Below are 17,001 nucleotides of genomic sequence, written 5' to 3' on the forward strand. Positions count from 1 at the left end.
ACAGACGTGTCTAAGGGAGTGGGCGTGTGCTGATGGAGGGGGTCACTGTGCCCCTGTTTCGGTGGGGGGTGGACGAGTGTTGGTCCAGGAATGTGGGTCCACGTGCATCTCGAGGGAGGTGTGAGTGTGTGTGTGGTGTACAGGTGCACAACTCTGTGTGTGTTCGTGTGTGCGTGTGTGCAGCACAAAGATAAAGCCGGCTTCCTCTGGGGACACGTGCAGGCCGCTGGACACTTTCAGGACTGAACACCCGGCCTCCTTGTTTTCCTCGCCTACAAATGACGTAGCAGGCTTCTCACTTCCTAGCGGCTCCTGGACGGGCTAAATGGGACCCTGGGAACTCACCGGGAACATTCTAGACCCTCCCAGCCCCCAGCCCAGGCGAGAGGCCCAGCAGGCAGCAGCCCCTCTGCCTGCTTGGGTGGAAGCCCAGGGCTGGAATCAGGAGACCTGGCTTTGGGGAGGACAGCTGGATGCCCTTGGGCCGATTGCTGCCCCTCTCTGAGCCCTGCCCCTGCCTTTCTGGTTCAGGGCTGGAAAGCCCGGGTGTCATCGATCAGGCGTGTGGCTGTGGAGGCTGGCGAGGGCAGCAGGTAAACGCACAGGCTTGGGCATCCACAAGACTTGGAGTCAGATCCCAGCTCCGCCCCTTAAACACTGACCTTGGGCTTTGGGTCCGCCCCAAACCCTCAGCCTCAGTGTCATCATCTGTAAAATGGGGTCAAGGTACCGGCCTCAAAGCTCGACGGTACAGATTAAGCAAAATGGAATAAAAGCTAAAATTTACACAGCCCCAACTGTGAACCAGGTGCTGCTCTGCGGTCTTCGTACATTAAGCTGTTTAATCCTCCTAACAGCCCTTCGAGGCAGGTGCCATCATTGGTCCCACTCTACAGGTGGGGAAACTGAGGCACCGTAGTCACGTGACATGTGTGTGACGGGACAGCTGGTAAACGGTGGCCCGGGATTTGAACCCAGGCCAACAAGGCTCCGGGGAGCTGCTAAATTCCTACTGTAAAGTACTACAGCTGGGCCAGCCTTGTCAGCGCTCAGGACTTGTTGTCGCCTCCGAACGCCCAGGGCAGTAACGGAACCTCAAGACCAGCAGACACGGACGCAGGACTTTATTCCGGGAAGAGTTCTAAGACACGGATCTCCCTTCAGGCATCTAAAGCAGCAGCACCCACACCTTACAGAGCACAGCATAGACACCAGAGAGGTGGCGTGAGTGGGCCAGGGTCACACAGCAGGAAGCGGGTGAGGCCAGGGCGGGGAGGGGTCCTTCCCGGGCTCAGGTGGACGGGAAGATGAGGAAGCCGCTGAAGACGCTGTCCGCCTCGGAGCCCTGGTAAATCCGGCCACGTTCTTTTTCAATCCGGACCTTGTCCCCTCGGTCTAGCTGGAGCACGGTGCCCCCAGACACCACCTGGAAGATGCCCCTGCTGTTGGTGTCGCAGAAGCCCAAGGAGTGCCGGACCTGGTCCCTCCTCAAGGACACGATGGACAGGCAGACGTCCCACTTGGACACCACCTGGAAGGTGAAGTAGTAGTAACCCGGGACGGAGCAGACGAAGTGGCTCGTCCTGCTGTCGTACGAGCCCTCCTGGTTGGTGATGACCTCGTCGAAGATGACCATGTTGCTGTCCAGCGGCGCGTTCCGCCTCACGGCCGAGAAGGCCGGCCGTGGCTGGTCCTTCAAGTTTCCTGGGTTTCCCTTGATGCCCTTCAATCCTGGGGCACCAGGGACCCCCGGGGGACCGCTGGGCCCTGGGTAGCCCATGTTGCCAGGACTTCCAGGGACCCCAGGCTCCCCCTGGTCTCCTTTAAGGCCTCGGATGCCTGTCTGGATGCCGGGGGCCCCTGTGGGGAGAAAGGCCAGATGGAGAGTAACAGTCTGGTGTCCGCCAGTCCTCAGAGACAGCCGGGACCCCAGACTGCTGTGGGATAGAGGATGGGGGAGTGCCTGAGCTTTCAAGACATTGATTCTGACCGGCTGTGTGACCTTGGGCAAGTGTCCCAACCTCTCTGAGCCTCAGCTGCTTTATCTATAAAATGGAGAGAAGTGTGAATGGGCACTTGGGAAGGTGTCAGGTTCTGGGAAAAACAGGACACTGGCTCCTCTGCTGTGCTCCTGCCCATGGCCGTGCCCTCCTCACCCTGCCAGCCCACCGATCCTGACTTCTTCAGGTGCCAGGACTCCTCGTAGGACACCCAGATGCAAACTGTTGGGAGTGTCTCTGCAGATCTTCCCGGCCTGCCATGGACTAGGAGACTCGGGGGCATTAAGTGAGTGCTTCCCTTCTCACACTGGCCCTGTCCTCCTCCCTTTTCCTTCATCCTCAGCCTTTTTTCTAGAATATGAGAGTTTCTGAAACCTCAAGGTGGAAAGGGGATCAGGGACACAGTTGGGGGCCGGGGGCTGGAAGGAAGCAAAAAGGCTAGTTGCCATTAATCGACCCCTCTCTATGTGCCAAGAGGGTTATTTCTTCATTTTACAGATGAGGAAACAGTCTCAGAGAGGGTCAGTAACTTGCTCGAGGTCACACAGCAATTCAAGGGCTCCTGAGTCTAACGCCTAGGGCATTGATCTTTCTGGTAACTGAACAATGACCAAAGACTAGGCACTGCTTTGGGACCTTTCATATTCTTTGCTGCACAGATCCATTCTCCAGAGGAGGAAGATGTGGCCAAAGGAAGAGGAGAACCCAGGCATGAGGAGGGTATGGAGAAGGCGCCTGGGGACGCGGCCCAGGGAGAAGGCTGGTGCCCCTCAGCTCCTGGGACCAAGTGCAGATTGGAGGGGCTTCACGAGGGGGACCAGGTGGACTCCTGCTTCTTGGTGCCACCCCCAGGTCTCCACCTTGGAGGCCAGGACAGGCCAAGGGATGAGGGGCTGGGGTCCAGGGGGAGGTGACTACCTGGCTCTCCTCGCTCCCCCTTGGGGCCTGGCCGCCCGGGTCGGCCCGGTATTCCGGGGGCCCCATCCTTCCCGTTCAGAGCTCGGCACACGTCCTGGGTCCCCGTGGAGGCCAGGGATACGGCCAGCACGCCGACCATCAGCCAACCCCAGGGGGCTTCCATGATGCCACTGCGGAGACACGGGGCAGGGCCCGGGCAGGCTGACATCACGCGCTCGTGCACACCCAACTTACACACTTGAATCCCCCCCGACGATGACATAAACACACCCCCCACCTCCAATGCACACACCACCCCTCGAGGACCTTCGACGTCCACCCTCCATCCAGCTCCAGGGGCCCCACACACACAGAACCACAAGCTCACACAGAGGCACACGCGCCACTGAGCACACGCAGAGACGCACAAGCACAACCTCTCACCCCACACCCACGCAACACGGTAAGAGAACTCGGAAGTCCACTGCGCACTCCTGGACACACAAACGGCCACCCAAACAGACGCCATCGCTCACTCGCCTGGATGCGCACGTTCAGATCCTCCTACATAGGATCAATTCCATTGAGCAAATATTTATTGAGCGCCTGCTCCTTATTTAATTAACCCAGATGGCAGAGCTGTGCGTGCACGCAGCAATTCACAAACACCTGACACAACACATCTGCTCGCTCCTCTGCACACTCGGCCCATTTCAGCACCCGCTGGAGGACAGACGGCTGACTGTCACCCACTGTGCCCTCTGAGGAGCTGCTTGACTGGGCTCCAACACTCCCAGCCTGTTTTCAGCTTCTTGTGTTTTGGGGACCAGGACCCAGGAACTCTGGTTAGAGCCGATGGGTCCATGGAAACACCTCCTACCCTCCCCCAGGCCCAAGGCGTCCAGGGCCTCCACTCACTCATTCTGGGTCCTGGATCGGTGTCCCCCACCCGCCACCCGGCAACCCTTTCCCGGCCCAGAACTAGCCAGCTGTACTCTTCCTCCCCCTGTCTCTTGTCCAGCCTCCGAGGCCAGTTCAGGTTCCTAACTTCACAGCCCCCTCCCTCTCAGGCCCTGGACTCACCTGCTGGGTTGTCAACTCGACTGGGTGTCCTGCCCTCCGCCCGGGGACCCCTGTGGGACACCCAGCAGGGGCGGTGCTGAACTGTCGCCAACTTTCACATCCCTTCCCACTTCCTCTTCTCCTTCTCTGGGCCCCCCCACCCCCGCCCCCGGCATTGCCCCAGGGGCCAGAGGCCCGCCAGGGACATTTTGAGCAAACCTCAGCAAGACTGGGACATCAGACATCCTGCCCCAGCTACAGCTGTGGGGGGCGGGGACGGCACGGTGGGCGTCAGCGAGGCAGGGGGTGGTGAGAACTAGAGGCGCACGGAGCATGGTGGGGGCAGATCTTTCTCAAAACGGGTAACTTGTAAGACTTTGTTCTGATTGTGAAAGCAACACGTACTCACGGTCAAAACCTTGGGAAGCACAGAGAAGGACAGTGCGGTGGTAACGAGGAGCTTGGTAATCAGCTTCCCAGAATGGCCACTTCCTAGTTGCGTGTCCTTGGGAAGATTCTGGACCTGCTGGGGCCTCAGTTTCCCTCTTCATAAATTGGGAACAATAGCTTCTACCTCATTCGATTATTATCAAGTTTTAATGAGATAATATACGTATGAAACCCTTGGCACACGATGAATGCTTAAAAATTAGCTTTTGTCAACATTTGTTTAAAAAGTAACAATAGCCCGTGAATTCTACCATCCAGAGAATTGCTGTTAGCGTTTGCACGGATCATGTGGCCTTGCTCACTCTCACTGACGGGGTGCTCGCTACCTGTCAGCACTGCTCCCGTCATCATTGCCAGCTTGGATCCCGAGACAGCTTTTCTTTAGATTGAGTGACTCTCTCTCTCCCAGGCTGGAAACCAATATGTTCAAGCCTGGGCTGACCACGTCTTTCCGCTGCTTCTCATGACCATGTTTTTTTCCTGAGAATTTTGCCAGAGAGAGGAGGAGAGGAAGAGGAGGAGGAAAAAGGAGGGTGGTTGTACATGGGCGGATGAAGACGGTCTGGGGCCAGTCTCTGCAGGCCTTCGGGACTCCTTTTGCAGTTGCATCTTGTGTGGCATCCGATATATACACCAGACACAAATGAGGATGCTCCAGTGCAAGAGCCGGGCCCAGAGCTCCCCCTCCCAGCCCCTCGCAGTCCCCAGGATTCAGGACGTTGGGAGAGCTGGAATCTCTACGTGACCTTGGGCAAGCCAATCATGTCTCTGGACCTCAGTTTCTTTATCTGTAAGTTAAGGATGATATGGCCTCCTCAGTGAGCTGCTGAGGGTACGCATTTCTGAGGAAGTTTATACTGTCAAACACCACATTAAAATAATTCACCATTATGAATAATATCTGTGTAAACTTGGGCAAGTTACCTAACCTCTCTGAGCCTCATTTTCTCCAGCTATCAAGATGAGGGGGTGGTGGGAGGCAGGAAGCTTGCCCCAAACGGTCTGTAACATCCCTTCCAGCGTCCATCTTCTTTGCATTGTGTCCGCCTCGCTGCCCTGTAAGAGGAGCCAGAACAGTCAGCCTGGTTGCTCCCATTTTACAGATGAAGAAACTAAAGACGACAGACAGAAAGACTTGCCCAAGGTCACGCAGAAAACTGCAGAGGAAATCCAAATACTGTGAATGGCTTCTCAAAGTATAGTTTTTGAAATATTAGAAGCACAATTTTTATAGAAATATATAGTGAGCAGACATCAATATATTTTTGTAGCTTATTCATGAAGGACCCAACGGGATGACAAAGCTAGTTCAAGGAAGGATATGAGAAAAAAATATTTATGTATTCCTATATATGGAGAGAGAAGAGAGAGATTGGATAAAAACAAAAACAATAACAAAAAAAAGAATTCTGGAATATTCATAAGAATGCTAAGTTAGCTACAAAACTGTTCAATGTGCTATAGGGCAATAAAGTCATAACGTTGGGGTTATCTTCTCTATTGGAAGAAATCATTTGCATCTCTACCAGACAAAAATAATTTGCAACTTATCAGTTTTCTACCAGCTACCAGCTGTCTTTACAGAGCCCGGGCCCTGATCAATAGTCAACAATAAGTCAAGCAAAGTGACATTGCCTTGGAGTGTCAGGTGACCCTTCCGAGGGCTTGTTAGACACTGTTCTAATTTGACTTTGAAAGGACACGGTTATCTGTCTGCCTTATTTCCACGAGTTGGATGATTTCACTTATCAGGCTGTGGCAAGACCACAGACACTTTGCGAGGAATAAAGCCATCAATAGTAACGAACAGATCATGAGTGTGAAAAGTCAGGGGTCAGGGTGGCCTGTGAATGGCACACACCACGGACACCTTCAACCTGAGGGCGTGGGTGACGGTGGTCTTCCTTTTCCGCAAAGCTCAGATCCTGGAGGGGAGGCCACAGAGGCCGGGGTGAGAGGAGACCCACTGGCATGCTCATAACGTCGTGGTCCACCAGGCCCAGCCCCAGAGCGTAGTCAGGCGTCTAACGAATAACAAGAAAATAATCTCTCTCTTTTTGTTTTTGTTTTTTTTTGAGGAAGATTAGCCCTGAGCTAACTGCTGCCAATCCTCCTCTTTCTGCTGAGGAAGACTGGCCCTGAGCTAACATCTATGCCCATCTTCCTCTACTTTATATGTGGGACACCTACCACAGCATGGCTTGACAAGCGGTGCCATGTCCACACCCGGGATCCGAACTGGCGAACCCTGGGCCACCGAAGTGTGTGAACTTAACCGCTGCACCACTGGGCCGGCCCCGAAAATAATCTTTAAATGACGCAAATTCTTTGTGGTGGAGCCACATCTCACCCAAGAGTTGGGTTCCAAAATCAGCATATTAGGCAAAAATCGTAAGTGGTCAATATTACCATTGGAGAAGTCTTAGGAGAGCAGCGTATCGGGGACCAGATAACATTTCACAACAGTCCTGTGCGGTCAGTTTGGGTTTGACTTTAGAACAGATTTCTCTGCCTTTAGCTGAGCACCTGTTGGCTAATGTATAGCCCCCTCTCCCAAAGGAATTGAGTCTTTGAAGACTGGAGTCACAGTGGGGTGGTGGTTAGAGCAGCAGAGGCTCATGGGATCTGAGGCCGGCTTGGGGACAGCAGGTCCACTCAGGCCGCCTCATCCGCACTCCATCCAGAAAGGGGCTCCCTGAGGGTCTACAGTGATGGCGGCACCGCCACCTTCTTTAAGCTGGTATTTTTGTCTCTTTCTTTCTCTGAATCTTATAAGGCAAAACGCAGATAGTCAGACGTTGTATAATGTGACTCTGGAGTTCTTGTATATATTTTTTCATTTAAAACAATTGAGGTATAATTTACATACAGTAAAATGAGCAGATCTTAAGCGCGCTGTTAATGGCTTTCCACGTGCGCCAATACACCCTTTACCACCACCCAGAGAGAGCAGAACGCATGCAGAGCGTTCCCATCACCCAGCGAGCTGCCTCCTTCCCTGCAGAATCCCCAATACCCCCAGGGGACCAGCGTCCTGGCTTCCGTCAGCGTAGGTTCCTTCCACCTGTTCCTGAACTTCACGGGCACAGAATCGTGCACTCTGTGCTCTTTCGTTTCACACGCTCGTGAGGTTCATCCGGGTTGTTGCGGTGTCTGTTCCATTTCTGTCGCTGAGTGTGTCCCACTGTGTCGTCTACCACACTGTGTCTGGCCTTTCTCTGAGTGGTGGGCATTTTTGGTCACGATGAATAAAGCTGCTACGAAAGTTCTCATTCACGTCCTGCGCCCTGCGCCGCCCTGTGACGGACACGCTCCTCCTCTGCTGTGCCGTCTGGACGCCATGAAGGGGGCAGCATTTGCGTCCATAGCCGTTCCTCTCCCACCCGCTGCCACACGCCTCTCTCCATCAAACAGCAAACCTCCGGGCCCCTGCCCAACCACGTTTTCTGCCTCTCCCGGCTCTTTATTATGGAGATTGTCTTCATCACGTCTTTCTGGCTAAATCCTTCCCCTCCTCCTGGGCCTTTGGGTCTCTTCTCTTGTTCCCCATCCCACCCCCCCAATCAGATCAGGGTACTGCTGGGGGCGGTTGGGAATTGGGGAGGGAGCTGTCGAAGCCTGTCACACGTCTTCAGTGCACATTCTTTATTCTTTGCCTCTCTCTGCAGATAAAAGCGCTTCTGGGGATTTTTTTATGAAAAACGGAGGGGATGGTAAACAGCAAATAATTTGGCATGCAGATGGAGCGGCGTGGGTTCAAATTCAGCGTCTGCCTCCCTTTTGCTTTGTGCTCCTGCACCAGCGAACTCCTGTGTCTGGGGAGGACCATCGACCCCCGGGACTGGCGAGGCTTCCACAGGACTGTGGCTTGTCCCTGGCACCTGGTGGGCACAGAGCAAAAGGCCCATCTCCTCCGTCTTCCCCCGCCTGTCACTTCAGGGACCAGCGTAAGTGACCACTTGAGAAATTTGGGAAAGAAAATGGAAAAGGAAGATGCAAAAGTGATTTCTTTGGGGGAGAGTGAAGAAAAATAAGAAGAAAACGAGCCCCCACTAGCTGCCGGCCCCAGCTGGAGACCACCAGCCTCCCGGGGGCCCAGAGGTTAGCAGCCAAGCCTGCGAGGGCCAGTGGACGACTCTGGGAGAAGCTCCCAGCACCCAGGTCTAGCCGGAAAGGCGCTAATGGAAGCCACCAGGCACGCCGGCAGATGAGATGTAAAAAGATTAAGAGGATTAGGAGAGAGTCTGGCAAACAAACAGAGACGGCTGGGGAGCCGGCAGGGCGGCAGCGCCTCCGCCTTGTGGGGGCTGGGCCTTGGGTGCCGAGGGCTGTCAGGCCCCCGAAGCCAGGGAATGTGGCACCCGGAAGGCTGGGATAATGCCAGCTCCCAAAGAGCTCGCATAGATGCAAGGGTCGCAGGAGCATGGCCAGGGCAAAGCCCCCGAGCAGAAATGATTTCCCTCACCTGCCCATGGTGGGCCTGAAAGGCCACCTTTACCCAGTCGTTCCGTGGGTGAGCATTGCCCTCCCTGGGATGTCTTAAAACTGAAGATGTATCTTGGTGCGTTTGCCAGATGGGGGTGGGCGCTCCCTGGTGAGCCCTACCGCTAGGCTTCGTAGTAGGGCTTAACACACCATCTCATTTCGTCATCACAACCCCAAGGAGGCAGCACTGTGATGAGCCCCTTTCACAGATGAGTCAACGGAGGCTCAGAGAGGGTAAGTGACTCGCACAAGGTCACATAGCCAGTAAGTGGTAGAGTTATTTCCACCCCATCAGGTAGCTTTCTGAAGATGTTTCATTGGCATCCTACAGATCGGGGGTCTGAAACAGGAACTCTGAAAGGGAGAGGAGAATGGAAGAGATGAAAGGATCGGTTATGGGGACTGTGAAGGCAGCATTGGCCAGCTCACAAATGGTCTCCCCTGTGCCAAGCTTGTTACATACCTCATCTCATGCCATTGACACAGTGTCCTCACAGGGCTATATTTTGGTTCATTTTCAAAGATGAAGAAACTGAGCCTCAGAGAGGTGCAGTGACATGCTCACGGGTCCAGGGTTGCCAGATTTAACAAATAAAAATACAGGATGCCCAGTTCAATTTGAATTTCAGATAAACTGCAGGACACACGGGATAGAATTATACTAAAGAAATTATTCATCCTATATTTTATCTGGCAACCTACCGAGGTCACGCAGCTGGTGAGTGGCGGTTACCCACGTCCCTGGCTCACTGGAAAGCCTGTCCTGATAGAGAGGGTGGGCTGAAGGGGACACTCCCCCCTGCCTCCCTGGGGAAGCTGAGCCTCAGTGCCCCCCGGGCCGTGATCACCGCTCCTGTGGGCCAGGCGACCACCCCAGCCGAGTTCCCCCACTGTGGCCCCCACGTCACCGCCATGGCAGGCTGCCCCTGGGGGACCTCTTCCTGCCCCGGACTCTCATCAGGAAAGGCCACTGTGGGCTGGAGGACGGCGACTTGGGTTCCCTTCCCAGCTCTGCCGGGTGTCCTCGGATGAACCACCCCTCCGGGCCTCAGTTTCCCCATCTGTGAAGAGGGGGGAGTTGAGCGGAAGCGGCAGTTGCCATGGGTCAGAGTCTGCTGGGGGAGCAGGCGAGGATACTTCGCTCGAGCTGCGCCCCCTCCTGTGGTGGGGTCGCTGGGGGCCCGGGGTAGTGCGAGGAGGCAGCCCAGCACCGTTCTGGGGCTCTGAGACAAACCGAGGGTCCTTCCAACCTTGACACGTTGGCTGGGCCCGCCCCGGACATTTGGATGTGAGCTTTTTGCATCTGACAAGTGGGGAGCAGGTGCTGAGGGTCTAGAAATGCCTGGATGGAGGAGAAGGGGCAAGTCCAGGTTTGTGGGGTGGGCGTCAGGGGGAGGTCAGTAAATCTCCCCTGGGGCTGAGACCATTTCCAACCCGGGAATTCAGAACTAGTTCTTACATCTGAGTAGAGATTTAGGTTTTTCACCTGGTTCCCGGCCAGGGGACTGGTGAGACAACTGCTGTCATCCCCAATGAACGGATGGGACGACTGAGGCTCAGAGAGGGCAGCCAGTTCCTGGCATCACACAGCAGACCTGGTCCAGTCTCCCTTCTCTGTGGTGGGGACTCCACCCACCACCCAGGCCCTGGGGTGGTCCTGGAAGGTGTCCGGGATTGCAGTGTCCTGTCCCAGCCCCTTCCCTTCACAGGCTCCTGGGTTCCCTGTGCTGCTCTTTGCACTGTGATGTTCTGAGCTCTCTCTGTGTCCCGCCAGCAGCTCACGGGTCCCACACCCCCTGACCATGGGTCCCATCGCCCCTTCTCTTTCCCCTGAGCTGGGGCAATGCCCAGGGGCACACAGCCAGCGGAGGGGGCAGAGCCAGGACGTGGGCGCAGGTCCGCAGCCCTCCAGCTTGCTCTCATTTTCCGCCCAAGGAGCCGCTCCGACAGCTGCTCCTGCCATCTTTCCTCCCCCCTCCACAGCCCTCTGCTGATTACAAATAAACACTCGGGCTACGCGGGAGAGTAATTAACTCTCCAATGTGGGGAGAACTAATCAGCCTGGAGTTGGCTGCAGGTGGGAAAAGCGAAGGCTTTGCCTAAGTAACATGCAAATAACCCCCGTGGTATGCAAACCAACCCCTCTGGGCTCCTGGGAAGGGCTGTCAGAGCCGCTAGGCTGGCTGTGAGGAGGGACAGGCCCTGGGACGGTGGCCCTGCTGCAGGGGGCCTGGTGCCTCAGGTTCGGGGGGTGCTGGAGGGGTCAGAGTAGATGTGGGGGGCTCACCTTCGGGGCTCCCCAGCGCACCTGTGGTCCTTGTGTCTGGAGCGCTGGGGGGAGGCAGAGGGAGAAACAGGCTCAGGGCTGCGAGGGGACTGGCTTCAAATCTGAACACCACCGGCCCTTAGCTATGTGACCCTGGACAAGTCACTTCCACCTTCCTGAGCCTCAGTTTTCTTCTTGGAAGATAGGGATAATAGCACCTACTTTTCAGGTCTGTCCTGGACTGTGCAAAGAGAGCTGGACGGAACAGCAAGTGCCCAGCCTGGTCCGGCACTAGGTGTTGCATGAAGGGACGCTGGACAGGAAGCCTCAGGACGTGCCGGAACTTCCCACGGGGGCCACGTGCTGCCTAGTCAAGCCAGCCCCTGGGGCCCGTCCTCACCCGGTCTGCCTTTCTGGGTGCAGTTGACCTCCTGACTAGAAGGGTTCCGGGAGCGGCCTCCCGTTCCCAGGCACGTTCTCTCTCCTGCTGCCTTGGCTGAAATCTGGCCCAGACCAGGGTAAGGAGAGCGGGGCTCCCAGGGAGCAAAGTTGAGAGAGGCACTCCCTCTGGGAGCGTGCAAGTGCAGACTCGACCCCGAGAGGGAGCAGCTCCCTCAAATTTTGCACGCCCTGGGCACCCCACTCACCTCGCCCTTGTCTAGGCCCTGCTGAAACTCGACTATGGTCGAGTCACCTCTCAGGTTAAGCTCTGTCCTCAGAAGTGCAGGGATGTGGGGCCCGGAGAGGGGCGTGAGGCACTTTTCTGAGTGATGGAAATATTTTATATCTTGGCTGGAGTGTTAGTTACACAGGTGTAGAATTTGTCAAAACGCAGCCAGTGGTACACAAGTTATATGCATTTTGCGGTAGATACATTTTACCTCTATAAAACATAATTTAAAAATAAAATAAAAGGTAGGCATCTTCTGGGAGAGATCAGCCACTAATGTACAATGATGATGATGATCAAAGTGGTCATCCAATTTCTGCTTGTATACTTCCTGTGATGGGGAGCTCACTACCTGTGGAGCCAGGCCATCACTCATTGGACAGTGGAACTGTAGTTTGAACCCGGATCTGACTCCAGAGTCCAAGGCCTTGGCCTCTACTCTACTGACTCTCCCAGGATTGTGTGTGCTCAGGAATTGTCACAAGCGTTAAGTGAGGTGTGATTATGTAAAATGTTTGTCCCATGTGGTAGAAATATTAAGAGCTCCTGTGCATCTGGAAACACAGGAGACTTGCACTCCCCCATCCCAGCATTTGCGGGGTGGGGGGGGGGACCAGTTCTGTGCACAGAAGTGACATTGCTGCTGCAAACCCTTGAGCACGCCCTTGTCCTGCCGCTGCTGCTGTGACGTCCTCCTGTGGTGGGGAAGCCACAGGATCCAGACGCGGGCCTGGCTCGCTGAGTGTGTGTGCGGAGGACCCCTGTCCCGGAGCGTCATCTGGACCGCCAGGCTTTGCAGGAGTGATGGGTAAACCTGGGTGGTGTCAGCCACTGAGATGTGTGTTGTTCCTACAGCATGACTGACTTTTGTGACCGATACAGCACAGCATGGGCCCCACACAGGATGGCGAGATGTGGACATGGTGCCGACGTCGTCGTAGTCTTATTCACCCTCCTCCTCCTCTTCCTTTTCAGGGCTGTCGTGGTCACTAACACCGTCACAAAACCCTGCAGGCTGCAGGCGGCACCGCGCCCAGCGGATCCCAGCTGAGCTGTCCAGGGTCCTGCCCTCGGGCCGAGCTCTCCACCGCTGCCCAGGCTTCTGTCAGCTCTGTGCCATCTGGGCTGGGCACCCCGGATTCCAAAATGAAAGCCACCCAGACCCACCTTCGGAGAGCCTGCATTCTGCTGGGGGCAGAGACAGAAATAACGTCCAAAGTGAGCAGGTCAAGGGGAGCCAGAGACACATAGAAACCAGAGGAGGGAGCTCCCAGGGGCTCAGAGGAGCGCCACCCCCGTGCAGGAATCTTGGGAGACTTCTTGGAGGAGGAAGGGAAGGTGGCAGCGGTGACTCCCCACCTCAGTGCTCACAGGCTGTCACCACAACTCAGGTCTGAGTCCCAGCCTCTCTACTTCCCTCTGTGTAACGCAGAGCAGGCGGCTTCTCTTCTAAAGCCCTGGTTTTCTCATCTGTAAAATGGGGGCAATAAAAGAACATCTTCGTAGTGTTGTTGTGAGAATTGAACAAGTTAGCCCCTGTAAAGTGCTTCTCTCAGTCCCTGGCATGTAGTAATCACTCAATAAACAGCTGTTGCTGTGACCTCATTTGGCCTTGGAACAACCCTGCAAGAGAATAGAAATAATTAGTGTTAACTCCACTTACAGAGGAGAAAAATGGAGGCTCAGAAAGGGCAAGTGACTTGCCTAAACACACACAGCTAAGAACTGGCTGAGCTTGGACTGGACGCAGGGCCTGACTTTCGCAAGAGCCTGTCTGGGGTTAGGATTTGTGTCCTCAGCTCTTGGGCCTGCCTGATTCCTCTGGCCTGACCACACCTCCCGCCCTTTCGATGCCTGGCCTTTGAGATCCCACTATCTTTTTTATTTTGGTAAAATATAATAACAAAGATTTTACCATTTTAACCATTTTTAAGTGTACAGTTCACGGCGTCAAGTACATTTACATGGTTGTGCAGCCGTCTCCACCATCCGCCTCCAGAACTCTTTCCATCTTCCCAAACTGAAGCTCCGTTCCCATTAGACCGTAACTCTGCGTTCCCCTCTTCCCATCCTTGGCAATTGCTATTTTCTGTTCTGTCTCTGTGAATCTAGCCACTCTAGGTACCTCATACGCGTGGAATCATGCAGTATTTGTTCTTTCGTCACTGGCATGTTTCGCTTGGCCCAATGTCCTCCAGCTTCCTCCATTTCTAGTGTGTGTCAGGATTTCCTTCCTTGTTAAAGGTGAATAATATTCCATTGTATGTATGGTCCACATTTCGTGTATCCGGTCACCCATCTGTGGATGCTTGGGTTACTTCCATGTTGTGGCTATTGTGGATAATGCTGCCATTAACGTGGTGTACAATTTTCTGATAGTGTCCCTGCCTTCATGACACCCCACTACTGCCTCCACCCCAGGGGCCACTCCAGGGGCTTTGCCAGGATCCACAGTTCCAAGTGATCCAGGAACTGGACCCCCAGCCAGCCCACAGACCACTGGCTGTCTTGCTGCCCCGTCAGCTCCCTGCCTTTGCTGTCACAGTTGCCCCGCCTGGCGTGTCCTTCCGCACCATCTCCAGAGTCCAAATTCCCCCGTTCTCCGAGGCTCGTCTTAAAAGCACCCCCCTCTGGGAAGCCTTCTCTGCCCTCTGACACCCTCTCCTGCCCTCCGGTCCTGACCCTCGTCCATCCCTCGCTTAGGTCTCCAATGACCTTAAACCTCAGCGTACTGTTACCCTTACCTGGTCTCACCTCCCCGTGCCCTCCAGAAAAGGGAATTTCCTTCAGAATATTGTTGAGATGATCGCCCCCTGAAGAGAATAAAACACAAGAGTCCTCCCCCAGAACTCTCCAGCTCAGGTGACCAAAGACTCTGGTTTAAGGCACTGGTGTGACAAATGAGGGGTCACGTGGCTCCCCGAGTCTCGCCACACTTGGGACTGTTTGAGCTAGAAAAGGCAGTGGAACCAACAGGTAAGTGGCCCTTGTCTGAGCGGCACTCAGAGCCGAACAAGCCCTGGGAGGAGGAGGGGGAGGCCCCGGGGAGCAGGGAGGCGGGGGGAGGAAAGGGTGGGCGAGAGAGGAGGAGGGCTGAGTGCCCGTGGCCGCCGCTTATGTTGTTGGGTGGGGTTCAGTTCACTTCGTTGGATTGAGTTCAGCTCGCTGCGTTGGGTGGGGTTCAGTTCGTGTCGTTGGGTGGGGTTCAGTTCACTTCGTTGGATTGAGGTCAGCTCGCTGCGTTGGGTGGGGTTCGAGGCCCGGCCGGACCCCAGGAGCTTCTCTGGGAGAACATGCAGTTGAAAATGGGCGTGCAGGCCCAGCCAGCTCCCTCCCGCCTGTTATCTTGTCCTCCCCAAGAGGACAAACGGGGTAGGGCGGGGATGAGGGGCAGGGACCGTGGGCTCCCCCTCCCCCTGTGGGCCCCAATCCCCAGGTAAGAGGCCGCTTGCCCTTCCGTGATGCCTGGAGTGGACGGTCCTTGGGACTGCTCCCAAGGCGGGTCGAGAAGGGTCATGATGGACACTGAATTCCTCACTTGCTGGAGAACCTCCTAGACAACCCTTCCCCTCCAGGCTGGGTGACACGAGGCAGGTTCCCTTACTTTCGCTCCTCTGTACCTCAGTGCGTCGCTCTGTAACGTGGGGAGAGTAATGTGAGCCGCTGCACACGCCTTCCGTGAGATGGACGGAGTCAACACAGCAATGCTGTAGAACAGCGCTGAGCACACAGCAGGTGCTTCCACAACACCAGATATCATTTATTCAAGAAATACTTAGTGCTTGCTCCGGGAGCCTTGGCCAAATTAACGAGAAGGATGAGCCTGAGGAGGCAGCTTGGGTTCCGAGCCTGCAGGCATCCAGGGCCACCTGCAGAGAGCCGCTGGGCCTCTGGGAGTCTCCTTGTTGCCCCCACAACATAAGTAGTGTGATGCCCACTGCCTACACTTCGAGGCTGCCATGGGCCTTTTGGGGGGATGGGGACAAAGGCCTGGGGCAACAGGGCACACGGCCTCGGCTCAGCAACCTCCTCCCCCGGGAGAGGGATCCGAGCAGCCTTCTCTGGGACCCCCACTTGATTTCTCCCACCTCCTGGCTCCAGGCAGATGGGCAGTTGCTGGGGGACCTGGTGGGAGGTGGCACAAACAGGGGTAGGGGCTGGTGCACGAGCCTTCTCCCTTCGTTCCCACCATCACTGGCAGGAGCCGAGGCTGCAGGGGGCTTCTGGAGGCTGCCTCACCCTGGTGGGGAGGAGAGGGAGCCAAGCTCCTAGGTTGGCCTCTGGGGACAGCCTGGGGTGTGGCATCCAAGCTGCTGTTAGAGCCAGGCTGGGGCACCAGCTCTGCCCAGACGCCCCGTGAGGGCCCCGGCTTGGGAGCCTGGAGCCCGGTGCTTGGCCCAGCTCTGTCTGTGCTGCCCCAGCCCTCAACCTTCCATCTCAGCGTGTCAGTGTCCTCGTCTCTAACATGAGCCATCCCACCTACCTCGTGGGGCTGGGGGCAGACGCCACGGGATGATGCTCATGAAGGAGCGGCCCCAGAGCCAGGCGGGTCTCAGGGCATCAGAGTCCCACCAGTGGGTGACATGCTCGGGTCCCCGCAGACGTGCAGCAGGAGGCAGAACAGGGTCTGAACTTATGGACGTTTATGAGCCGAGAGAAGGCTGGCTGGGCGTCCTCTGTTCCCTCTGCAGCCGCGTGAGGCCTTGAGTGAGTGATGCCTCCTCGGAGCCTCAGTTTCCCGACGAGACTGGCAATGGCAGTTAGCTAAACTGCAGGCAGGCAGGTCTTTATTCTTTAATTATATGTAAATGTGCACAACTTCTCTGCCTGGTGGATTTGTCATTCCCAGTTTGCAGATAAGAAAACTGGGAGCTCCAAGAGGTGATGTCACTTGCCCCAGGCCACACACTGAGAGAGCGGAGCTTCAAACTGAGCTTCCGCCTATAAAGCTGTGCAGCCTTGAGGGAGCACCAGGGCCTCTCTGAGCTTTAATTTCCCCCTCTGTAAAGCACAGTGCAGCCTCTCCTGTGCAGGTGCTAACCAATGGCAGGCAGCAAAACTCGGAGGCCCGACTGAGGTGTGAACCAGGGGCTGCAAGACCCCTTGGCCCTGCCTGCGCTCCAGGCTGCCTCCATCCCCGAGAAGTGGGACCCGGGGATCGCCCAGAGCAC

At 55.8% G+C, this 17,001-nt stretch overlaps 1 protein-coding gene across 2 annotated transcripts; it reads right to left on the reverse strand.

The window, feature by feature from the left end:
• Window positions 1-1,109: 1,109 nt before the first annotated feature.
• C1QA (complement C1q A chain) lies at window positions 1,110-4,190 on the reverse strand. 2 transcript variants are annotated; one of them, XM_014855105.3, is made up of 3 exons: window positions 3,981-4,190; window positions 2,919-3,088; window positions 1,110-1,860 (listed from the first exon to the last, which is right to left on the reverse strand). In XM_014855105.3, exons 2-3 carry the CDS (start codon window positions 3,079-3,081, stop codon window positions 1,292-1,294), a joined length of 732 nt encoding a protein of 243 aa, XP_014710591.2. In that variant the 5' UTR covers window positions 3,082-3,088; window positions 3,981-4,190; the 3' UTR covers window positions 1,110-1,291. The 2 variants fall into 2 exon arrangements, with proteins under 2 accessions (XP_014710591.2, XP_014710592.2); XM_014855106.3 differs by having other exon boundaries at window positions 3,816-3,982.
• Window positions 4,191-17,001: the final 12,811 nt, after the last annotated feature.

This window comes from Equus asinus, chromosome 5 (genome assembly GCF_041296235.1).
Source record: "Equus asinus isolate D_3611 breed Donkey chromosome 5, EquAss-T2T_v2, whole genome shotgun sequence".
NCBI lineage: Eukaryota > Metazoa > Chordata > Mammalia > Perissodactyla > Equidae > Equus > Equus asinus.

What these genes read in the sequence shown, in the direction of transcription:
- C1QA (XM_014855105.3), bottom strand. Translation starts at nt 3,081, where the DNA reads ATGGAAGCCCCCTGGGGTTGGCTGATGGTCGGCGTGCTGGCCGTATCC. An exon ending in GGGGGAGCGAGGAGAGCCAG is followed by an intron (nt 1,861 to 2,918) that starts GTAGTCACCTCC and finishes TTCTCCCCACAG; the next exon opens with GGGCCCCCGGCATCCAGACA.